Source organism: Loxodonta africana, chromosome 4 (assembly GCF_030014295.1).
Source record: "Loxodonta africana isolate mLoxAfr1 chromosome 4, mLoxAfr1.hap2, whole genome shotgun sequence".
NCBI classification, from domain to species: Eukaryota; Metazoa; Chordata; class Mammalia; order Proboscidea; family Elephantidae; genus Loxodonta; species Loxodonta africana.
The window spans coordinates 89559707-89586212 of record NC_087345.1 but is presented as its reverse complement, the minus strand read 5'-3'; the positions used below and the strand labels follow the sequence as shown (position 1 = coordinate 89586212).

Here is a 26506-nt window from a genome sequence, read left to right as displayed (position 1 = left end):
TCAGTGCTTGTAGCTCTTCTTGCTGGAGGATGAGGTGGTGGTGTATTTGATGGTGGAACTGCTGCCCCCAACAGAGCTGAGGCCACCTCCAATGCCTCTGCCACTGCTAGAACTTAAGCCACTGCTGTAGGAGTAGCCGCTGCCTGCGTCCAGGCCTAAGCCACCGCCAACAACACTGGAGCTGCCATAGCCACTGGAGATGGTGGACTGTGTCACAGCTGTGAGGGGAGAAGAACAGGAAAACAATGAAACATGGTGAAATTCCTTCTGCCAGCCTGAGTCCAGGCAGAAGAGCAAAGGCAGATGAGGAAGCCATGCAAAGGTACTTACAGATGTTGACTGGTCCAACGCCTTCCCCATTCAGCCTAGGGGAAGAGGAAACACAGGGAAGATGAGACCTTGGAGAGCCATTACCTGGGTCAGCGTGGGACACTATATCTGAGGAACAGTCCATTTGGGAATGGCCCTTTTGGTTGTCTTCCAGGAATAGCAATATGGCCATGACAAGGAAAAAAAAAACCCATTGCCGTTAAGTTGATTCTGACTCATAGTGACCCTATAGAACAGAGTAGAACAGGAGCGCCTGGTGGGTTTGCACTGCTGACCCTTTGGTTAGCAGCCTTAGCACTTAGCCACTACACCACTAGAGTGCCCTAAAATTGTGCTCAGGGACTGGATATCTTGGTGATATAGCCGGATATTTGAGGAATTTTTATGCGTAACTTACCTGCACTCCTCGCCTTCCAGTAGCTTCCTGTATGTGGCAATCTCCACGTCCAGGGCCAGCTTGACGTTCATCAGCTCCTGGTACTCCCTCAGGAGCCGGGCCATGTCCTGCTTGGCCTTCTGCAGGGCATCCTCCAGGTCTGCCAGCTTGTTCTTGGCATCCTTGAGGGCCATCTCCCCACGCTGTTCAGCATCAGCAATGGCGGCCTGCAGGTTGGCACACTAGAAGGGAAAATAGGCAGAAAGAATTTGTAATCCAGTTCCTCAGAGGAGACTAACCTTGATTCTTGTTCTTTCCCAGTGAGGAAGAAATCTACAGCCCAGAATTGAAGCCTTTTCCTGTCTTATTTTTGTCTTTCAAGTCTTGTAAAGTTGGAGAACTGCTTGAGAAAAACCCATGCCTCTTCATGTTAACCACTTTCCATGAGGATGTGGGTAATGATTGATGGAAGACACTACTGTGGACATAAGACCAGGGAACACTGGAAAGAAGAGTCCTCATTATTTATTTTGTAGTGTAGTGTACCAAATCAAAACAGGACCATTTTTTAATGATCTCATGTGGATGCCACACTAATCAAAACAAACAGACAAACAAACCTGTTGCCTTTGAGTTGATTCTGACTCATAGCCACCCTATAGGACAGAGTAGAATCCCCCATGGGGTGTCCAAGGAGTGGCTGGTGAATTTGAACTATTGACCTTTTGGTTAGCAGCTGAGCTCTTAACCACTTATACAAAATTACAAACACCTTCAATTGAGGTGATGGGTTTTCACATCAGACTCTTCAGATCTTGCCTTCTCCCATCTCAGAGTCTCTCACATACTTGGGCAACAATGCTCTCGATCCTCTGCCTTTGCTCCACTTCCCTTTTTACCCTAAATTTTGATTGCATTCACAACAATCTTCCTCAAGCTTTCTGCCCTTTCCCTTCCCAACACGTTCCTTTGCAATTCCCAAGTCAATCATTCTAATTGTGTAAATTTATTTTAATGCCTCTAGCGTTTATTTTTATAGCTCTGAGCAGTTAAGACTGCTTCAGTCCACATGTTTGTATCCAGCTTTTGGGTTTGGGCCATCTTTCCTAATCAGTAGGGACTCCCTCAGGCAGCCACTGCATCTCCTCCTCTCCCCTGCTGTTCTGTCAGTACCCAGGAGCTTGCCCAAATGATGACTGGCTGCCTGATGGTCTAGCAAAGAAATGTTGCTTTTCCTCACCATTGATCCACCATCACTGTACCTGTTTCTTGACGTGATCAATCTCGGATCTCAGCCTCTGGATCATGTGGTTGATCTCAGAAATCTCCTGCTTGGTGTTGCGCAGGTCGTCACCATGTCTGCCTGCTGTGACCTGCAGTTCCTCATACTGTGGTCCAGAGGGAGAGAGACAGTGTGTATGGGTTTTCATATACTGACAATAGCTTTCAGTTCTCAATTAGACATTAAGAAAACTCAAAGCTAATAGCTTTTCATCAAGGGAATGTAGGAAAAGTTGATGTTGCAAGATGATTAGATGTGGTACTACTGAATCAGAGAACATCCTTTTTATGGGACCACTATTGGCCTTGTTGTCTTCTAGGCTGGTGATATTCTATACGATGTTTCTGAAATCCAGGATTTAGGATGAATCTGGAAGCAATGGTCACTTTCTTTTTGCATTTACATTCTTTTACTTAATATATTTGGGCATAAATTCTGTAAATGTCTACTTTAATAGTGTAAGGATGTACATTCTGTGAGATGACCTCAGCTTCTCTGAAATACATTTCTTAAATAAAGACATAGTCTTGCTGGTTCTGCTAACTGCATCATCAGGGAGAGGGGCACAGGATTCCTCACAGCTGCCAGCTTACTGCTCACCTTGGTCTGGTACCAGGACTCAGCCTCAGCCCGGCTCCTCTGAGCTATCTCCTCATATTGAGCTTTGACTTCAGCAATAATGCTGTCCAGGTCCAGGTTGCGGTTGTTGTCCATGGACAGGACCACAGATGTGTCTGAGATGTGGGTTTGCATCTGAGACAGTTCCTGCAGGAAAGAAGATTGTAAGATTATCTTTCCCAGAGACATTCACAGGGGATCCCAGCCCAAGAATCTTCCACCCATTACTGAACCCCACTAGACTACATAACATGGGGATAGGGATACTTACTGCATCATAGAAGACCTTCAGGAAATTGATCTCATCTGTAAGACCATCGACCTTGGCTTGCAGTTCAACCTTATTCATGTAGGCAGCATCCACATCCTGGGGAAAGACCAACAACCTAAATCAGCTGAGTCCTCACCCCCAGCCTATTCACTTTTAGGGCTGTCTACCAATTCTGCTCCTATAAAGAAACCTGAATCCATGATCTGAATCAACCAACCTTCTTCAGAGTCACAAATTCATTCTCTGCTGCTGTGTGCTTGTTAATTTCATCTTCATACCTAGAAAAAGAAAAAGGTAGAATATAATTTAGCCAATGGGTAAGATGATATAGAAAAGGCAGCCTGAGATCCAATGCTTCCCATAAAGATTAATAGTTACATATTGAGCTTTCTTTCCACAGACAGCATAAAGGACGATTTTTATGAATCATCATTTGTCCCCCCCTTTTTTCCTTTCCTCTTCTACCCCTACTTTCCTTTCGTTTTTCGTATTTGGTTATAGACATTAATTTGTGACTTTTATTTCCATTGTACTGGTTTTGCTAAGGAATTATAAGGCCAATTTTACATCTGGTGATATCTTATTTCTTGAAGATCCATCTTCAAGGACCATACCCTACAAATTCTCTTTAACTCACTTGTTCTTGTAGTCCTCGACCAGGTCCTGCATGCTTCTGAGCTCAGAGTCCAGGCGGCTTCTCTCCCCAAGGATGCTGTCCAGCTGCATGCGGAGGTTGTTGATGTACTGCTCGAACAAGGGTTCCAGGTTCTGCCTCACGGTCTTGGTGCCCTGCTCCTGGAGCAGAGTCCACTTGGTGTCCAGGACCTTGTTCTGCTGCTCCAGGAACCGCACCTGGGGAGGAAACAAGGTGGTCATTTGTAGACAAAGGAAAGAATGAAATGTCTGTGTTCTCAGGTCTCCAAGCAGGTCTGGGAAGTCTCCATGGTTCTGGCCTTGGAGGAGCAGCTCAGGGCTCAAGCTGAGAGTCCTGCTCCCCAGATATTTTTCCTTCACACCTCACAGATCCCTCCATGGAACTCCCCCATGCACTTTTGAGATTTTCTCAGCCTGTAGTTATGGAGCCTATCAGTGATTTTCAACAATGTCTGTCCTCTTGACAAGAAAAAACATAAATCTTGTTCAAAAATAGTATTTACTGGATATATTATACAAAACTTTTTCTTTTTAAATAGTAGCCCTGGTTGCTCATTGGTTAAGCAGAAGCTAATCTGAAGGTTGATGGTTTGAACTCATTAGCCTCCTTGTGGGAAAAAAATGTGGTAGTCTGCTTTCCTAAAGATCACAGCCTTGAAAACCCTATGGGGATATTTCTACTCCGTCCTACAGGGTCACTATGCATCAGAATTAACTTGATGGCAATGAGTTTGGTTCTGGGAGCAATTAGAAGGGATGTTAGCTGTTCCCTAATTGCTAGATTAGAATCCAACTTCCCATTTAGTGTCTGAGTATCGCCTTAAATGTTCTTGAGTGATGGTCATCCTCTGTTTCTAGGATAAGAAATTTTTTCTATAAATTATATAAACCCTTCTGCGCCTGGGCAAAACATTCTCCCTTTTTATTTTTTTAATATCTTATCTTAATTTTTGAGGAAAATATACATACAAAAGATAGCAATTCAACAATTTCTACATGTACAATTCAGTGACATTGATTACAGTCGTCAAGTTGTGCAAACATTTTAGCTATCCTTTTCCAAATTTTTCCTCCACTATTAACATAAACTCATATTTTTTCCTTCCTTCCAGAGCTCTTTGTAACTGGACTTTTCTTTGTAACTGCTTCGAATGTTCAGAAGTAAAAGCGAACACGTTACATTCTTTTATTTCCTTTCTATACGTCAATATTATCACAAGTTGATAACTCTTCCTAGGCAGGAATGAGGGTCATTGAAGAGATTAATTATTTCAAAATTATTTGCATCACCTCTGCCTGTTGTCAACATGGAGCCAGTGTGGCATCCTCGTGGATTGCTAATCAGGGCCCCTTCTCTCTCCTCCTAAGTCTTCCCACTGGCAGCAAACTCATTGTTTCTCAGTTAGAAGACTCTGAAATACCTGATGGAGAGAAAAACATTGTCATGTCTCACCTTGTCGATGAAGGAAGCAAACTTGTTGTTGAGGGTCTTGATCTGTTCCCGTTCCTCAGTCCTCACTCGCTGGATGGTGGGGTCAATTTGCAGGTTCAGAGGAGTGAGGAGATTCTGGTTGACAGTGACCTCTTGGATGCCTCCAGGTGGGCAGACAGGGAAGCCCCCATAGCCACCACCAAAGCCAGCTCCACCACCAAGCCCAAAGCCACCACCAGCTCCACCGCCAAAACCAAATCCGCTCCCGGCTCCTCCTCCAAAGCCATAGCCACCTCCAACTCTGCTGCCACATCCACCCCCTGTGATGTAGCTGCCCCCTCCAATGGAGATCCTCTTGGAGCCCCCCAGGCCATAGAGGCTCCTGCTGCCAAAGCCAGCTCCTCCACAGGCCCCACCGAGGACACCACCGCCCCTGGAGCGGGACACTGAGACGCTGCTGAAGCCTGAGCGGTTTACTCCAGGGACTCTGGCCGAGCTGGTGCTGAAGCCACGGCGGATGATGGTGGATTTGCTAGACATGGTTCTCTAAAGATGAGAAGGTGAGGAAAGTGTGAGAAGCTGTGGTGTGGAGCTGACAGGAGGGAAACTCTGAGGAGGGCTTCCTGGGGTACTTTATATATAGTGAGAATGGGCTAGGCTCAGTTCTGGAAGATGAGCTTGCAAGTTGACAAGGGCTGAGCTTTACAAAGAGAGAGGTCACACCCAGATTACTAGAAAAGTTATGAAATTTGAAGATTGCTGTTTTAGTTTCCTTTAGTCAGGGAAAAATTCTCCTGCCTTCCAGCTTTGACTTGATCACAATACAATAAAACTCTTCTCAATTCACTGTAGTCAGGAGTTAGTCACTGTCTTCATCAAAGGTTTGACATGTTATGTTTGTGTATTACAACGTACTGAGGGATCTTTTCTCCCTAACCTAGTCTTTCCTACTAGTTGAGACATTAAAGATAAGATGTAATCCACTGCATATGCCCTAACAGGAAGATCACTGTTTTTTAAATAAATACAAATGTTAAGTTTAAAATTTTTCTTTTTAAAAATTCAAGCAGCTAGAAAAGTAGAACAACAAATGGACTGTATACCCACCACTGTCTCCATATAGGCTAGTAATTAAATCTAAAACTTAAGAAGTTTCTCTTATGTATTTACATTTTTCCAAATGTAGTTAAATGTCTGTTTATAATATTTAATATTTTATTTACACATTCATTCATATGTTTAAAAGTTGAATAGTACACATTTACGAAACAAAATACATGCTTAAGATTATTCCCCACTCAGTTCCCCTATTTGTAGGAAAGCACTGTTACCAACTCCTTGTATATCTTTCCAGTAATTGTACTGTTTTATGCCTTTCTTCAGTGTGAGTCCTCTCCTTCTGTATACAATCTCTAATCTCTCATATAATTCTCATTTCCTTAAGATTTCTGATTATGCTTATGTTGGGCCCACTTTGTCTTTCATATTTATATTTTCTCTTGAGTCTCTTTTCACACTCTCTGATTCTCATGTCATACTGCTCACTTCTCTCAGTATCTTCTTCTGTATGTTCGTGATTGTGCATTCAGCAATGTCTATTCCTTTTGTACTGTTTTTAATTTGGCCTTCCTTTCTGAGATGGCTTATTATTTTTTTTCTCTGGGTTTTTCTGAACTCTACAATCTACAACCTTGCTTGCTGAAAGTGAGGAGGACTTGAAGCACTTACTAATGAAGATCAAGGAACACAGCCTTCAGTATGGATTGCGCCTCAACATAAAGAAAACAAAAATCCTCACAACTGGACCAGTAAGCAACATCATGGTAAACGGAGAAAAGATTGAAGTTGTCCAGGATTTCGTTTTACTTGGATCCACAATCAACAGCCATGGAAGCAGCAGTCAAGAAATCAAACAACACAGTGCATTGGGTAAATCTCCTGCAAAGGATCTCTTTAAAGTGTTGAAGAGCAAAGATGTCACCTTGAAGACTAAGGTGCGCCTGACCCAAGCCATGGTATTTTCAATCGCATCATATGCATGTGAAAGCTGGACGATGAATAAGGAAGACCGAAGGAGAATTGACACCTTCAAATTGTGGTGTTGGTGAAGAATATTGACTATACCATGGACTGCAAAAAGAACAAACAAATCTGCCTTGGAAGAAGTGCAACCAGAATGCTCCTTAGAAGCAAGGATGGCGAGACTGCATCTTACATACTTTGGACATGTTTTCAGGAGGGATCAGTCCCTGGAGAAGGGCATTATGCTTGGCAAAGTACAGAGTCTGCGGAAAAGAGGAAGACCCTCAAAGAAGTGGATTGACACAGTGGCTGCAACAATGAGCTCAAGCATAACGATGATTTTAAGGATGGCGCAGAAGCGGGCAGTGTTTCACTCTGTTGTTTATAGGGTCACTAAGAGTCAGAACTGACTTGACGACACCTAACAACAACAACAACCTAATGTTTTATCTTTTATTGTTTTACTATATATTCCCTTTTTTCCTGGAGGCGATTATTTAATGGAATTGTTTGTTAATATTTCATAGTGACTTTTTCTGGTGAATGCTCTTTATCTGCCTTTTGTTTTTTCTATTTCTCTCATTTTTTAAATATGTATTATCTTTTATGGGTCCTGAGATTGTTCCTTACTGGTTAAGTACTCATCTTCGAATGAGGTAAAGTCCTTCTGGACCAGCCATTTGCAGAAGGTATTCTGAGGGAGAGAAAACCCATTGTCGTCAAGTCAAATTCTGACTCATAGTGACTTTTCAGGACACAGTAGAACTGTCCATAGGGTTTCCAATGCTGCAAATCTTTATGAAGGCAGACTGCCTCGTCTTTCTCTCTAGGAGCTTCTGATGGGTTCGAACTGCAGACCTTTTGGTTAGCAGTTAAGAGCTTCACTACTGTGCCATTAGGGCTCCTGAAGCGGAGAAATTGGGGCCATATTCCAGGACTCCGAACAATTTTTTAATTTGTAATCCTAGCCAGCCAACAAAGATCACTTCAGGGTGGCTTACAATTCAGCCTCTCTGCTTTCTTTCTCTCACCAACAAATTGGGGTGCAAATGACACTTATCTTTGATTCATTATTCAACCCTGCCTTCATAGTTTCTTGAGATTCAGTAACAAATGGGGTCTTGCCTCCAGCCCACACATCTAGTTCCTATTGTTGCAAAAAAGAGATTCTTGGTTTTAGACCAGAGGAAGTGCCATGGACATTGTCTCTCCATGAGTTAAATGAGTCAACAGTGCTTGGCATGTAGTAAAACCTCAATGTTAGCTTTGTTTGGTTTTGCTTTGTGCTTACAATGTTGTTTTGTTTATTTTTGAGAGTGTGCTGCACTGGGCTTTTCTTAGATCTGCAGCTGTGGGCATCTCTCTCAGTGTTCCTAACGGCTTTGATTATACTTGTCATGGATTGAATTGTGTCCCCCCAAAAATATGTGTCAACTTGGTTAGGCTGTGATTTCCAGTGTTGTGTGGCTGTCCCCCATTTTGTGATTGTGATTTTATGCTAAAGAGGATCAGGGTGGGATTTAACACCACCCTTAATCAGGTCACCTCCCTGATCCAATGTAAGGAGAGTTTCCCTGGAGTTTGGCTCCTCTACCTTTTATCTCTCAAGAGATAAAAGGAAAGGGAAGTGAGCAGAGAGTTGGGGACCTCACACCACCGAGAAAGCAGCACCAGGAGCAAAGTGCTCCCTTTGGACATGGAGTCACTGTGCCTGACAAGTTCCTTGACCAGGGGAAGATTGAGGACAAGGACCTTCCTCCAAAGCCGACAGACAGAGAAAGTCTTCCTCTGGAGACGACACCCTGAATTTGTACCTGTAACCTACTAGACTGTGAGAAAATAAATCTCTCTTTGTTAAAGCCATCCACTTGTGGTATTTCTGTTATGGCAGCACCAGATGACTAAGACAAAACTTCTCTATTTTTGTGAGCCATTTTTCTATTTTTTGATTTACAGATTTTAAGATCTTTTAGTTTTGGCGATAGAAGGTGATGTTCATGTTTCTTGCTCTCCTTGTTCTGTTTTGATAATTCCTAAGGAGAAAGTGGAAATGCCTCAATTTGCCCAACTAGGTTAAATTTAGAAGTCTCCCATTCATGTACTCATTCATGAAATATTATATTATTTAAAATGTTAACCTTATAAATTTAGAAATATTATTTTTCAGCCAAGATTGCAGCTTAGTCACATGCACCATAAACATCACCCTGCACCAAAGACACAAGATACAAAGCCAAATAGAAGCAGGTAACACTTCAGGAACCCTTAACATCAAAAAACAAAGTCTAAGGACTGAGTTGAACACCAATTGGAACAAATAAGGAAAACAGTGAAAGAGGAGTAACACGGAATGGAATGGCTGTGCTCAGCCAGCCATCTCAGCTTGCCGCAGCTAATTTAGGACAAAGCCAGCAGAGACTTTGGGTGAAGAAAACAGCAAGGCAACTCTACGACTTTCCCAAAAGGGATAGAGAACCTCTATAGACACACATGGAACGATGCAAAGACAGGGAGGGTGCCAGATCCAGAACCAGAACCAGAGGTACTCAGAAGCAGCAGACCTTGACCTCAGTGGTGAGTTCACGCATGAGGTGGTGGATTCGTGGAGTTTTGGCAGAAGCTCTCCCACCCAACCAGCCCCTTGTGACCCCCTCTTCTCACACTCAAAAGAGGACAGGTCTCACTCACTGGCTGTAGCAGATGCAAGGCACCCTGGCACCCACCTATTCTATCCAGAGGAACACTCCCCCACATCTCATCCCCCTGATCAAAAGTGGTAGGGGCCCCATACCCCAACTACCTTGCCTGACCAGGACACCATAACATGAGCCTATTCTTTTCCCCCACCCCACCCAACTCTCTCCACTAGTCCCCCTTGCCCACCCAATGGGCATGACTAGGTGCACCCTATGCATATGCCAACTTGCTACCTACTCCCCTGCCAAGGGCCTGGTGGAGCACAGTTGCAGCAGGACAGAGAGAGAACTTGCCCACCACTTGCTCCTCCTTCCCCCCATCTGGCCCAAGGTGGCATTTCTGCACTTGTACCTGCCAGGTGCAACTTCATCCCTTAACCCACTCAGTGAGGGGGAGAGGAACTGTGACTGCACACACATCCCACTGCAGCCCCTTCCCCCTCCGTCCATCAACTGATACAAGGTGGGACCACTGTGGTTGCATTTGCCAGGTGCAACTCTCTCCCTTAACCTATTCAATGAGGAGAGAGGAGCTGCAACTACATGCACGTTCCTCCCTGAGGCCCTTTCCTCCCTCCCTTTGCCCAGCTCAGGGAGGGAGAAGGGTGAGTGCATGCATACCCACCCACTGTACCTTCTTCCCTCTTCCTGACACAGACAGAGCCATCCAGCGAGACTGAGTGAACATCTGCCTGCTGTTCCTTCCTCCCTTCCCCTGCCCAGGAGGAGGTGGAGGCAGAGTGACTGTGTGGACGTCCCCCCACCACACCCCCTGCCACACATACTTCCCCCCCCACAAACAATGAGAGGAGACGAGCACGCTCCCAGTCATCCATCACACCCAGCACATCAGCCACTCCACCTTCATGAAGAGCATCATTCCCCACTCCTAAGCCACCAAACTGAATTCAAATGGAGGCCAAGCCCAACCAGTCCACCCTCAGCTGGCTGGCAAGATCAGTAAACAGATACCCGAGTGCCCCCAGCTACCTGCCACTCCACTCACCCAAAGACAGGTAGAGAGGGCTCCTGTATGGCCAGTCCAGTGACCAGAACACCACTCCAAGCATACCTGCCAGGAATCACCAAAACAAAACAAACAAACAAAAAGCAGGACCTAGCAAACAATAATAATACAAATAAAAAATAAATACAAAATCCGTTAGTGCCCTGGAGACGATGATAATAGCAAACCACCTAAAGAAACAGGGCAAGATGGCCCCAGCAAGTGACCATAGTAAGGAACCAGAAATCCTCCCTGTGGAAGAAAAGCTAATGCAGCTTCCCGAGAAGGAATTCAAAAGGCTTACATATAGGAATCAAGGAAAGCACAGACAACATGCTAGAAAAATCCAAAAGCTTAACAAAAAAATTGTAGAAATTAATAACTCATTGGAAAGTCATAGAAGTAGAATTTAAACAGTGGAAGAAGATCAGCAGAATAGAAGGCCAATCCCTGGACAATAATCTGTTCAAGGAATTATTGTCAACAAAGGAAAAGAATGGATAAAAATGAAGAAAGCTTAAGAGTTAAGTGGGACATTAAGAGAAATAACTTATGAGTGATTGGAATCCCAGAAGGGAAGGTGTCAGCAAAAAGCACAGAGAGAGCTGCTGAACATATGCTGACAGAAAACTTCCTTAATATCATGAAAGACAAGAGGATAAACATACAAGAAGCACAATGAACCTCATACAGGATAGATCCCTACAGAAGAACACCAAGACATATCATAATCAAACTTTTCAAAACCAAAGATAGAGAAAGAATACTGAAAGCAGCTCAGGAAAAATGAAAGATCACCTACAAAGAGGCATCTATAATACCAAGTTCTGATTACTTGGCAGAAACAATGAAGGCAAGAAGGCAATGGGATAATATATATAAAACCTTGAAAGAAAAAACTGCCAACCAAAAATTATATATCCAGCAGAATTATCCCTCAATTATAAAGGTGAAATTAGGACATTTCCAAATAAACAGAAATTAAAGGAACTTGTAAAAACCAGACCAATTTTACAAGAAATGTTACAGCAAGTCCTTCAGACAGAAAACTAATAACACACTAGACAACAGCAACTTGAGATTAAAACACATGACAACATCAGACAGATATCAACCCAGGTAAAGAACTCTCAAAAATAAAATAAAGCTAAAATATGGAAAACAGGAAGCCAGAGATGTCAATATGTAACTGACGAACACTTCAAAACCTAAAGGAAGAATAAAGGGTATAGATTTAGAGCTTCGATATGGAGAGGAAGTCAAGGCAATATCAAGAAATAATAAAAAAAATTAAACTTAAGAAGACAAAGGTAAATTTCAGGGTAAACATAAAGAAAGTCAATAAACCTACTCATCAAAATATAAAAGAAGAGGCGGAGCCAAGATGGCAGAATAGACAAACGCTCCCAGAGAGCCCTCTTTACAACAAAGACCTGAATAAGCAAGTGAAATGAGTATATTTGTGACAACCTGGGAGCCCTGAGCATCAAAGGCAAGCTTAGACAACGAACTGAGGGGCGGGGGAGGAAAAGACCATTCAGAAGTGGAGAGGAGTTACTGGACCTGAATCACAGGGAGCCCTCAGGCACCATTCCCAGAGCGGTGGCTGCGGCAGGCTAGTCCTAGCGTTTGGCCGCAGTTTCCTCAGGGAGCAGCAGCCAGCCACACAGTCTACTCACACCTCTGCAACCTGAGAAGAACGGTGCTCCGGGCAAAAGCTAAGTACTTACGTATATTTTACTGCGCCCCCCACCCCCAAGCCGGCTTCAGTGGCTGAATCACTGGGACTGAGATAGACCCTGGTGAGCACCTAGAGCCATTCTCCTGGCCTTGGGGAAGGAAAAAATTTGCAATTGGGGGGAAAAGATAATTTGCTAGCTCCATTAACTGGAGGAGCTCAGGACAGAAGCGGCTCCTGTCCAGGCATAAACCGTCTGTGGACCTTGAGCACCTTTCCCTTTTGCATGGACCTGTGTGGGCCTGTTTTGGCAGAATGGGCCCTTGTTGGCAAACTCCAACCGTTTCAGCTGTGCGGTGGGGAGGCGGGTGTTTGACATTTGACATTGCATTGCCTAATAAACAAGGTCCCCATCTACCCACGTCAGGGACCTAAGGACTGGTAGGTCCACTCAGGACACCCAGCCACCTGTAACAGGGGTCCAAAGATAACTGGTCCTTACAACCAAAAATTTTGGGTGCCCATGTTTCTAAACCCACCCACTGGCACGCTCTAGGGAGCAGAGATGCACTTTCCTCAGAGACACGTGGGGGTCAGTTCTCAGCCCCTGCCTTCTTCAGAGTGTGACCCCCTGCTGCAATCAGATACTGGTATATATGCCAATCACCCCTGCCCCTTTAAGACTGTAGAACAGAACCTGTACCACACATTTGATATCAGCTACCTGGAAACCTGAGCTGAATTCATGCAAGAAAACTGAATGGACTCCTAGACTGAAATACCTGATAACAGCTCTAGCCAGCTGGGGACAGGACACCAGAGCTCCAAAGGTGAAAATAATCAAGCTAGCTCACTCAAGCAACCTGTTTGGGTACACCGGAACAAAACAAAACAAGCAGCTACGACCCAGTAAGCTAGCATAAACTAATACTTATAGATGGCTCAGAGACAACAGTCAATATCAAGTCACATAAAGAAACAGACCATGATCACCTCAACAGGCTCTCAAAACAAAGAATCCAGGGATCTTCTAGATGAAAGTGCATTCCTGGAATTACCAGATGCAGAATACAAAAGTTTAATATATAGGACCCTTCAAGACATCAGGAAGGCAATGAGGTAATATGCAGAACAAGCCAAGGAACACACAGATAAAGCAATTGAAGAAATGAGAAAGATTATTCAGGAACATAATGAAAAGTTTAATAAGCTGGAAAAATCCATAGACAGACAGCAATCAGGAATTCAGAAGATTAACAGTAAAATTACAGAATTAGACAACTCAGTAGAAAGTCAGAGGAGCCGAATTGAGCAAGTAGAAGCTAGAATTTCTGAACTCAAAGATAAATCACTTGGCACTAATATATTTGAAGAAAAATCAGAAAAAAAGAATTAAAAAAAATGAAGAAACCTTAAGAATCATGTGGGACTCTACCAAAAGAAATAACCTACGAGTGACTGGAGTACCAGAACAGGGAGGGATAACAGAAGATACAGAGAAAATTGGTGAGGATTTGTTGGCAGAAAGCTTCCCTGATATTGTGAAAGATGAGAAGATATCTATCCAAGATGCTCATTGAACTCCACATAAGGTAGATCTTAAAAGAAAGTCACCAAGACATATTATAATCAAACTTGCCAAAACCAAAGATAAAGAGAGAATTATACGGGCAGCGAGGGATAAACGAAAAGTCACTTACAAAGGAGAGCCAATAAGAATAAGCTCGGACTACTCGGCAGAAACCATGCAGGCAAGAAAGCAATGGGATGACATATTTAAAAAATTGAAGGAAAAAAACTGCCTGCCAAGAATCATATATCCAGCAAAACTGTCTCTTATATATGAAGGTGAAATTAAGACATTTCCAGATAAACACAAGTTGAGGGAATTCATAAACACCAAACCAAAACTACAAGAAACACTAAAGGGAGTTCTTTGGTTACAAAATCAATAATATCAGGTATCAACCCAAGACTAGAACACTGGGCAGAGCAACGAGAAGTCAACCCAGACAGGGAAATCCAAAAAAAAAAAAAAAGCAAGATTATTAAAAAAAAAAAAAGCCAAAAACAGGGTAACAGCGATGTTATTATATAAAAGAAGACAACATTAAAATAATAAAGAAAAAAATAATAAAGAGGGACTAAGAAATGTAATCATACACCTTCCATATGGAGAGGAAGATATGGCGATACAAAGAAATAAAAGTTAGTTTTAAATTCATAAAAATAGGGGTAAATAATGAGGTAACCACAAAGGAGACAAACTATCCTACTCATCAAAATAAAATACAAGGGAAAAATACAGACTCAGCAGAAACAAAATCAACAACAACAAATATGAGGAAAGGACAATATATAAAGAAAATCTACTCAGCACATATAATCAAGTGGGAAAAAGAAGCTGTCAACGCACAAAAAGAGACGTCAAAATGATAGCAGTAAATTCATACCTATCCATAATTATCCTGAATGTAAATGGACTAAATGCACCAATAAAGAGACAGAGAGTGGCAGAATGGATTAAAAAACAGGGTCCATCTGTATGCTGCCTACAAGAGACTCACCTTAGACTTAGAGACATAAACAAACTAAAACTCAAAGGATGGAAAAAAATATATCAAGCAAACAGTAATCAAAAAAAAGCAGGAGTGGCAATATTAATTTCTGACAAAATAGACTTTAAAGTTAAATCCATCAGAAAGGATAAGGAAGGACACTATATAATGATTAAAGGGACAATACACCAAGAAGATATAACCATATTAAATATTTATGCACCCAATGACAGGGCTGCAAGACACATAAAACAAACTCTATCAGCATTGAAAAGTGAGATAGACAGCTCCACAATAATAGTAGGAGACTTCAACACACCACTTTCAGTGAAGGTCGGGGTATCCAGAAAGAAGCTCAATAAAGACACGCAAGATCTAAATGCCACAATCAACCAACTTGACCTCGTAGACGTATACAGAACACTGCACCCAAAAGCAACAAACTATACTTTCTTTTCTAGTGCCCATGGAACATTCTCTAGAATAGACCATATATTAGGTCATAAAGCAAGCCTTAGCAGAATCCAAAACATTGAAATATTACAAAGCATCTTCTCTGACCATAAGGCCATAAAAGTAGAAATCAATAACAGGGAAAGCAGGGAAAAGAAATCAAACTCTTGGAAACTAAGCAATACCCTGCTCAAAAAAGATTGGATTATAGAAGACAGTAAGGATGGAATAAAGAAATACACAGAACCCGATGAGAATGAAAACACTTCCTATCAGGACCTTTGGGACACAGCAAAAGCACTGCCAAGAGGTCAATTTATATCAATAAATGCACCCATACAAAAAGAAGAAAGGGCCAAAATCAAAGAATTATACCTACATCTTGAACAAATAGAAAGAGAACAACAAAAGAAACCCACAGGCACCAGAAGAAAACAGATAATAAAAATTAGAGCTGAACTAAATGAAATAGAAAAGAGAAAAACAATTGAAAGAATTAACAAGACCAAAAGCTGGTTTTTTAAAAGAAAAACTCAACAAAATTGATAAACCACTGGCCAAACTGACAAAAGAAAAACAGGAGAGGAAGGAAATAACTTGAATAAGAAATGAGATGGGCAATATTACAACAGACCCAACTGAAATTAAAAGAATCATATCAGATTACTGTGAAAAACTATACTAGAACAAATTTGAAAACCTAGAGGAAATGGATGAATTCCTAGAAACACACTACCTACCTAAACTAACACAAACAGAGGTAGAACAACTAAATAGACTCCTAACAAAAGAAGAGATTGAAAAGGTAATCAAAACACTCCCAAGAAAAAAAAACCCTGGTCCGGACAGCTTCACCGCAGAGTTCTACCAAACTTTCAGAGAAGAGTTAACATCACTACTACTAAAGGTATTTCAGAGCATAGAAAAGGACGGAATACTACCAAACTCATTGTATGAAGCCACCATATCCCTGATACCAAAACCAGGTGAAGACACCACAACAAAAGAAAATTATAGACCTATATCCCTCATGAATGTAGATGCAAAAATCCTCAACAAAATTCTAGCCAATAGAATCAAACAACACATCAAAAAAATAATTCACCATGACCAAGTGGGGTTCATACCAGGTATGCAGAAATGGTTCAACATCAGAAAAACAATCAATGTAATCCACCACATAAATAAAACAAAAGAGAATAATCACATGATTTTATCAATTGATGCAGAAAAGACATTTGACAAAGTTCAACACTCATTCATGATAAAAACTGTCAGCAAAGTAGGAATAGAAGGAAAATTCCTCAACATAATAAAGGGCATTTATACAAAGCCAACAGCCAACATCACCCTAAATGGAAAGAGCTGGAAAACATTCCCATTGAGCTCAGGAACCAGACAAGGATGCCCTTTATCACCACTCTTATTCCACATTGTGCTGGAAGTCCTAGCAAGAAAATTAGCCTAGATAAAGAAATAAAGGGCATCCAGATTTTAAGGAAGAAGTGAAAGTATCTCTATTTGCAGATGACGTGATTTTACACACAGAAAACCCTAAGGAATCCTCCAGAAAACTACTGAAACTAATAGAAGAGTTCAGCAGAGTATCGGGATACAAGATAAACATACAAAAATCAGTTGGATTCCTCTACACCAACAAAAAGAACATCGAAGAGGAAATCACCAAATCAATGCCATTTCCAGTAGCCCCCGAGAAGATAAAATACTTGGGAATAAATCCTACCAGAGATGTAAAAGACTTATACAAAGAAAACTACAGTACACTTCTGCAAGAAACCAAAAGAAACTTACATAAGTGGAAGAACATACCTTGCTCATGGATAGGAACACTTAACATTATAAAAATGTCTATTCTACAAAAGGGATCTATACATTTAATGCAATTCCGATCCAAATCCCAAAGACCTTCCTTAATGAGATGGAGAAACAAATCACCAATTTCATATGGAAGGGAAAGAGGCCCCGGATAAATAAGGCGTTACTGAAAAAGAAGAACAGAGTGGGAGGCCTTACTTTACCTGATTTTAGAGCCTATTACACTGCCACAGTAGTCAAAACAGCTCGGTATTGGTACAACAACAGATACATGGACCAATGGAACAGAATTGAGAATCCAGACATAAATCCATCCACATAATAAGCAGTTGATATTTGACAAAGGCCCTAAAACAGTTAAATGGGGGAAAAGACACTCTTTTTAACAAATGGTGCTGGCATAACTGGATAACCACAAGCAAAAAAATGAAACCAGATCCATACCTCACTCCATACACAAAAACTAACTCAAAATGAATCAAAGACCTAAATATAAAATCTAAAATGATAAAGATCATGGAAGAAAAAATAGGGACAACGTTAGGAGCCCTAATACATGGCATAAACAGTATACAAAACATTATAAAGAATGTAGAAGAAAAACAGGATAACTGGGAGCTCCTAAAAATCAAACACCTATGCTCATCCAAAGACTTCACCAAAAGAGTAAAAAGACTACCTAAAGACTGGGAAAAAGTTTTTAGCTATGACACTTCCGATCAGCACTTGATCTCTAAAATCTACATGATACTGCAAAAACTGAACTGCAAAAAAGACAATTAACCCAGTAAAAAAATGGGCAAAAGATATGAATAGACACTTCACTAAAGAAGACATTCAGGTAGCTAACAGATACATGAGGAAATGTTCACAATCTTTAGCCATTAGAGAAATGCAGATCAAAACTACAATGAGATTTCATCTCACTCCAACAAGGCTGGCGCTAATCCAAAAAACACAAAATAATAAATGTTAGAGAGGCTGTGGAGAGATTGGAACACTTTTACACTGCTGGTGGGAATGTCAAAGGGTACAACCACTTTGGAAATAGATTTGGCACTTCCTTAAAAAGCTAGAAATAGAACTACCATACGATCCAGCAACCCCACTCCTCGGAATATATCCTAGAGAAATAAGAGCCTTTACACGAACAGATATATGCCCACCCATATTTATTGCAGCACTGTTTACAATGGCAAAAACATGGAAGTAACCAAAGTCCCCATCAACGGATGAATGGATAAATAAGTTATGGTATATTCACACAATGGAATACTATGCATTGATAAAGAACAGTGAGGGATCTGTGAAACATTTCATAACATGGAGGAACCTGGAAGGCATTACGCTGAGTGAAATTACTCAGTTGCAAAAGGACAAATATTGTATAAGACCACTATTATAAGAACTTGAGAAATAGTTTAAACTGAGAAGAAAACATTCTTTTGTGGTTATGAGAGGGGGGAGGGAGGGAGGGTGGGAGAGGGGCATTCACTAATTAGATAGTAGATAAGAACTGCTTAAGGTGAAGGGAAAGACAGCACACAGTACAGGGGAGGTCAGCACAACTGGACTAAACCAAAAGCAAAGAAGTTTCCTGAATAAACTGAATGCTTCGAAGGCCATTGTAGCAGGGGCAGGGGCCTGGGGACCATGGTTTCAGGGGACATCTAAGTCAATTGGCATAATAAAATCTATTAAGAAAGCATTCTGCATCCCACTTTGAAGAGTGGTGTCTGGGGTCTTAAACGCTAGCAAGCAGCCATCTAGCCCAAAAACCCAGTGCCGTCGAGTCGAAGCAGATATCTAAGATGCATCAATTGGTCTCAACACACCTGGATCAAAGGAGAATGAAGAACATCAAGGACACAAGGCAATTACTATCCCAAGAGACAGAAAGGACCACATGAACCAGAGACTACATCATCCTTAGGCCAGAAGAACTAGATGGTGCCTGGCTACAACCAATGACTGCCCTGACAGGGAACACAACAGAGAACCCCTGAGGGAGCAGGAGAGCAGTGGGATGCAGACCCCAAATTCTCATAAGACCAGACTTAATGATCTGACTGAGACTAGAGGGACCCCGGTGGTCACAGCCCGCAGACCTTCTGTTGGCCCAGGACAGGAACCATTCCCGAAGCCAACTCTTCAGACATGGATTGGACTGGACAATGCATTGGAGAGGAATGCTGGTGAGGAGTGGGCTTCTTGGATCAGGTGGACAATTGAGACTATGTTGGCATCTCCTGCCTGGAGGGGAGATGAGAGGGTGGAGGGGGTTAGAAGCTGACGAAATGGACACGAAAAGAGAGAGTGGAGGGAGAGAGCAGGCTGTCTCATTAGGGGGAGAGTAATTGGGAGTGTGTAGCAAGGTGTATATGGGTTTTTGTGTGAGAGACTGACTTGATTTGTAAACTTTCACTTAAAGCACAATAAAAGCTATATATAAAAAAAGAAGGCAATCATAAACATTCAGCACACACAAAACCAAATACAAAGAAGGAAATGAAAAGAAAAGCCACAATTTAAAAAAAAAAAAAGCTCAGCAGAGAAAATTAAGTGGAACAAAGAAATAATCAACACCACAAAAAAAAAAGAAAGAAAATGACGGAAATAAACTCATACCTATTGATAATCACACTGAATGTAAATGGCCTAAATGTACCAGTAAAGAGGCGGAGAGTAGTGGAATGGATTAAAAAAAAAAAAAAAAAAAGAAACCAATGACCCATCAATATGCTGTCTGCAAGAGACACACCTTAGAAACAAAAATATAAATAAACTAAAACTTAAAGGATGGGAAAAGATATATCAAGCAAACAATAACCAAAAAAGAGGAGTGGCAATATTAATCTTTGATAAAATGAATTTTAAAGCAAAATCCACTATAAAAGACAAGAAAGGATATTATATAATGATTAAAGCATCAATCCGACCAAGAGGACATAACCACAATAAATATGTATGAACTCGATAACAGAGCTCCAAAATACGTAACAAAAACTCTAACAGCACTGAAAGGAGAAATAGACACTTTCACAATAATACTAGGATACTTTAATACACCACTCTTGGTGAAGGACAGGACAACAAGAAAGAAACTCGACAGACACAGAAGATCTCAACCAACTTGACCTCATAGACATATACAGACCACATCACCCAACAGTGGAAAAGTATACATTCTCCCTCACTGCTCATAGATCATTTCTCCAGAATAGAGCACATTTTAGGCCACAGAGCAAGCCTCAACAAATTAAAAAAACATAAAAATAATACAAAGCATCTTCTCTGACCACAGTGCTATAAAAGTAGAAATCAATAACAGGAAGAGCAAGGAAAAAAAAAATCTAATAAATAGAAACTAAATAACACCCTTCTTAAAAATAACTGGGTAATAGAAGATTACCAATCCAAGATGAAATTAAAAATTTCCTAGAATCAAATGAGAATGAAAACAGAACATACTAAAACCTTTGTGACACAGCAAAAACAGTGCTCAGAGGTCAATTTCTTCAAAAAAAGAAGAAATGACAACAACCAAAATATTAACCCTATAGCTCAAACAATTAGGAAGAGAGCAGTTAAAGAAGCCCACAGTCGGTGGAAAAAATGAAATAATAAAAATTAGGCAGAAATAAATGAAATAGAAAACAGAAAAACACTAGAAAGAAACAAGACTAAAAGCTGTTTTTCTGAAAGGATTAATAAAATTGACAAACCACTGGCCAAACTGACAAAAGAGAAACAGGAGAAGATGCAAATAACTTACAATAGTTCCCCAAAAGATAAAATACTTAGGAATAAATTTAATCAGGGACATAAAAGACATACAAAGAAAACTACAAAACACTACTGCAAGAATCCAAAAGACCCACATAAGTGGAAAAAACAAACCATGCTCTTGGATAGGAAGACTTAACATTGTGAAAATGTCAATACTACCCAAGCAACACACAAGTATAATACAATCCTGATCGATATCCAAACAGCTTTCTTCATTGAGATGAAAACCTAATCACTAACTTTATGTGGAAGGGAAAGAGGCCCTGAATGAATAAAGCCTTTTTTTTTGTTTACCATGCAACGAAACCTTTACTAACATTTTGAAGAGGTTTAGTTATTACCGAAACAGGTAATTTCTAAATTTAAATTGGGGCAAATGCAATAGTGCAGAGTAATGCCATCTTTGGGTCCTGTGAATGAAAGATCGAGGAATTAACAGTCACTCCCCAGATGAAGGATAACATGCAGAGTCAACTCTAGATGTTGAGGTCAGAAAGAGTGCGGCCATCTTCCAGCTGCTTACCTGCGAAGATGAGCCTCTGCTGGTCAGGAGGGATGCCTTCTTTATCCTGATCTTAGCCTTTAAAGTCTCAGTGGTGTCACTGGGTTCCACCTCCAGGGTGATGGTCTTGCCATTCAGGGTCTTTATGAAGATTTGCATTTCAACCTGTTAGCGAAGTGGGAAATACTGCAAATCCAGTCTACTAAACCCAAGTACAGTCACTTGGCAGTGCCACTTGCCTGTGAATCAGTAAAGCCTTATTAAAAAAGAACAAAGTAGGTGGCTTTACACTACCTAATACAACCATGGTGGTCAAAACAGCCTAGTACTAGTACAACAAGAGACACAAACCAAGAGAACAGAATTGAGAACCCAGACATAAATCCATCCACCTATAGACAGCTGATCTTTGACAAAGGACCAAAGGTATTGAATGAGGAAGAAACAATCTCTTCAACAAATGGTGCTGGCAAAACTGGATATCTATTTGTAGAAAAATTAAACAGGATCCGTACCTCATACCATACACAAAAACTAACTCAAAATGGATCAAAGACCCAAATATAAAACATAAAATTATAAAGATCATGGAGGAAAAATTAGGGACAACGCTAAGGGCCCTAATATATGGTATAAATAGATTACCAAACATAACTAAAAATGCACACACAGAAGAAAATGAACTAGATTAATGAGACCTCCTAAAAATTAAACACTTATGCTCCACGAGAGTTCTCCAAAAGAGTAACAAGAGAACCTGCAGATTGGAAAAAAGAAATTGACTACAACATATCTGACAAGGGTATAATCTCTAAAATTTGTAGAAAACTTTAACACCTCTACAACTACAACAAAAAAGACAAATAATCCAATTAAGAAATGTGCGAAGGAAATGAACACTTCACCAAAGAAGACATTCAAGCTGCTAACAAACATTTGAAGAAATACTCATGATCATTACCAGTTAGACAGATGCAAATCAAAACTACAATGAGATACTATTTCACACCAACGTTACTGACACTAAAAAAAAAAAACAACAGAAAATGACAAATGTTCACAAGGATGTGGAGAGATTGGAACTCTTGTACACTCCTGGTGGGAGTGTAAAATGAGTATAACCACTACGAAAAATGGTATGGCGTGTCCTCAAAGAGCTAGAAACAGGAATACCATGTGATCCAGCAATCCCACCCCTAGGCATATACCCTAAAGAAATAAGAACTGTGACAAAAATAGACATATGCACAGCCATGTTCATTGCAGCATGATTCACAGCAGCAGAAAGGTGGAAGCAACCTAAGTGCCCATTAACAGATGAATGGATTAAAAAACTGTGGTACATACACACAATGGAATAATGATGAATCCCCAAAACATCGCACAACATGGATGAATCTGGAGGACATTATGTTGAGTGAAATAAGTGAATCACAAAAAGACAAATATTGTATGGGCCTGCTTTTATAAGGTAACGACAAAAGGTCTACACATGGGAAAAAAAAAATGGTTTTTTGATGGTTACTAGGGATGGGAGTGAGAGGGAGGGAAAATTACCAAAGAGGTAGTAGACGCGAGTTATTATTGGTGAAGGGAAAGGCAATATACAATATCGGAGAAGTCAGCACAACATGACCAAGGCAAGAAAAGACACTGAGAGGAACACAGGAATAAATAAATGAATTTTGCTTGAATTTCTGACAGTTCCCTATCGATGTACCACTGTGACATTTGAATGATCTTCAGCAAATTTTACTTGTATGTGATATTAATGATATTGTTTGATAATTTTCACATTAATCTGTCTTGGAAGAAGTAAAGCTAGAGTGCTCTTTGGAAGTGAGGATGGAGAGACTTTGCCTCACATATTTTGGACATGTTATCAGGAGAGATCAGTCCCTGGACAAGGACATCATGTTTGGTAGAAAAAAAAAAACAGCGAAAAAGAAGAAAAGCCTCAGTAAGAAGGACTGACACAGTGGTTGCAAAAACCAGCTTAACCAAAATAACAATTGTGAGAGTGGTACAGGATCGAGCAGTGTTTCATTCTGTTGTATATAGGTCGTTATGAGTTGGAACCAACTCAACAGCACCTAACAATAATATGTAACTATTATACATACACAATCCTGCAACAATATTATCAATAAAGAATAATCTACGAATTGTTACATAGATATGCCAAGAGGTGAGGGAGGGGGTAAGGGAACACACCCACCAGAGGATTCAGGTTCGGAGGTGGCAATTTCTAAATATATTATTGTAGGTGCTTCTCATATATTAATACAGACAATAGAGCATGCAAGTGGCACAGTCAGGCGAAACTCTTAGACATAACCAAACACCTCATGAGATGAAGTTCCCAGCTCGAAGGCAAAGGACCATTGACTCAGGGGGCATTTATGTCAATTGGTACAACATATTTTTTTTCAATTTTTATTGTGCTTTAAGTGAAAGGTTACAAATCAAGTCAGTCTCTCATATAAAAATTTATATACACCTTGCTATATACTCCTAATTGCTCCCCCCCTAATGAAACAGCACACTCCTTCCCTCCACTCTCTCTTCTTCTGTCCATTCGGCCAGCCTCTGACCCCCTCTGCCCTTTCATCTCCCCTCCAGACAGGAGATGCCAACATAGTCTCATGTGTCTACTTAATTCAAGAAGCTCATTTTTCACCAGTATCATTTTCTATGCCATTGTCCAGTCCAATCCCTGCCTGGAGAGTTGGATTTGGGAATGGTTCCTGTCTTGGGCTAGCAGAAGATCTGGGGACCATGACCACCGGGGTCCTTCTAGTCTCAGTCAGACCATTAAGCCTGGTCTTTTTACAAGAATTTGGGGTCTGCATCCCACTGCTCTCCTGCTCCCTCAGGGGTTCTCTGTTGTGTTCCCTGTCAGGGCAGTTATCGGTTGTGGCCGGGCACCACATGGTTCTTCTGGTCTCAGGCTGATGTAGTCTCTGGTTTATGTGGCCTTTTCTGCCTCTTGGACTCCTAATTACCTTGTGTCTTTGTGTTCTTCATTCTGCTTTGCTCCAGATGGGTTGAGACCAATTGATGCAACTTAGATGGCCACTTGCTAGCTTTTAAGACCCCAGATGCCACTCTCCAAAGTGGGATGCAGACTGTTTTCTTAATTGATTTTATTATGCCAATTGACTTAGATGTCCCCCGAAACCATGGTCCCCGAACCCCTGCCCCTAGTACTCTGGCCTTCAAAGTGTTCAGTTTATTTAGGAAACTTCTTTGCTTTTGGTTTAGTCCAGTTGTGCTGAGCTCTTATGTACTGTGTGTTGTCTTTCCTGTCACCTAAAATAGTTCTTATCTACTACCTAATTAGTGAAAACCCCCTCCCTCCTTCCCTCCCTCCCCCCTCTCGAAACCATCAAAGAATATTTTCTTCTCTGTTTAAACTATTTCTTGAGTTCTTATAATAGCGGTCTTATACAATATTTGTCCTTTTGCAACTTTGCTAATTTCACTCAGCATAATGCCTTCCAGATTCCTCCATGTTTTGAAATGTTTCACAGATTCATCATTGTTCATTATCAATGCATAGTATTCCATTGTGTGAATATACCATAAATCATTTATCCATTCACCCATTGATAGGCACCTTGGTTGCTTCCATCTTTTTGCTATTGTAAACAGTGCTGCAATGAACATGGCTACGCATAGAGTTGTTTGCGTAAAGGCTCTTATTTATCTAGGATATATTCCAAGGAGTGGGATTGCTGGATCCTATGGTAGTTCTATTTCTAGCTTTTTAAGGAAGAGGAAAATCAAACTCCAAAGTGTTTGTACCTTTTTACATTCCCACCAGCAGTGTCTAAGTGTTGCAGTCTCTCCACAACCTCTCCAACATTTATTATTTTGTGTTTTTTGGGTTAACGCCAGCCTTGTTGGAGTGCGATGGAATCTCATTGTAGTTTTGATTTGCATTTCTCTAATGGCTCATGATCATGAACATTTCCTCACATATCTGTTAGCTACCTGAACATCTTCTTTAGTGAAGTGTCTGTTCATATCTTTTGCCCATTGTTTAATTAGGTTATTTGTCTTTTCATAGTTGAGTTTTTGCAGCATCATGTAGATTTTAGAGATCAGGTGCTGATCGGAAATGTCACAGCTAAAAACTTTTTCCCAGTCTGTACCTAATCTTTTTACTCTTTTGGTAAAGTCTTTGGGTGAGCATAAGTGTTTGATTTTTAGGAGCTCCCAGTTATCTTGTTTCTCTTCTGCAGTGTTAGTCATGCTTTGAATACTGTTTATGCCATGTATTAGGGCTCCTAGCATTGTCTCTATTTTTTCTCCCATGATCTTTATAGTTTTAGATTTTGTATTTAGGTCTTTGATCCATTTTGAGTTAGTTTTTATGCATGGTGTGAGGTGTGGGTCTTGTTTCATTTTTTTGCAGGTGGATATCCAGTTACGCCAGCACCATTTGTTAAAAAGACTGTCTTTTCCCCAATTAACTGATTTTGGCTCTTTGTCAAATATCAACTGCCCATATGTGGGTGGATTTATGTCTGGATTCTCAGTTCTCTTCCATTGTTCAATGTATTATTGTTGTACCAGTACCAGGCTGTTTTCACTACACTGGTGGTATAACAGGTTCTAAATCAGATAGAGTGAGGCCTCCCACTTTGTTCTTCTTTTTCAGTGATGCTTTACTTATCCGGGGCCTCTTTCCCTTCCATATGAAGTTGGTGATTTGTTTCTCCAACTCATTAAAAAATGTCATTGGAATTTGGATTGGAATTGCATTGTATCTATAGACCGCTTTTGGTAGAATAGACATTTTTACAATGTTAAGTCTTCCTATTCATGAGCAAGGTATGTTTTTCCACTTATGCAGGTCACTTTTGGTTTCTTGCAGTAGTGTTTTGTAGTTTTCTTTGTATAAGTCTTTTACATCTCTGGTAAGATTTATTCCCAAGTATTTTACCTTCTTGGGGGCTACTATAAATGGTATTGATTTAGTGATTTCCTCTTCGATG

General features: G+C 40.8%; 1 protein-coding gene across 1 annotated transcript; it reads right to left on the bottom strand.

Annotated features, from left to right (window-relative positions):
• LOC100666133 (keratin, type II cytoskeletal 6A-like) lies at positions 1-6139 on the bottom strand. Its single transcript, XM_003405032.4, has 9 exons — positions 4985-6139; positions 3515-3729; positions 3095-3155; positions 2878-2973; positions 2589-2753; positions 1969-2094; positions 728-948; positions 331-365; positions 1-218 (listed from the first exon to the last, which is right to left on the bottom strand). The coding sequence occupies exons 1-9, from the start codon at positions 5501-5503 to the stop codon at positions 1-3; spliced, it is 1656 nt and encodes a 551-aa protein (XP_003405080.1). The 5' UTR covers positions 5504-6139.
• Positions 6140-26506: the final 20367 nt, after the last annotated feature.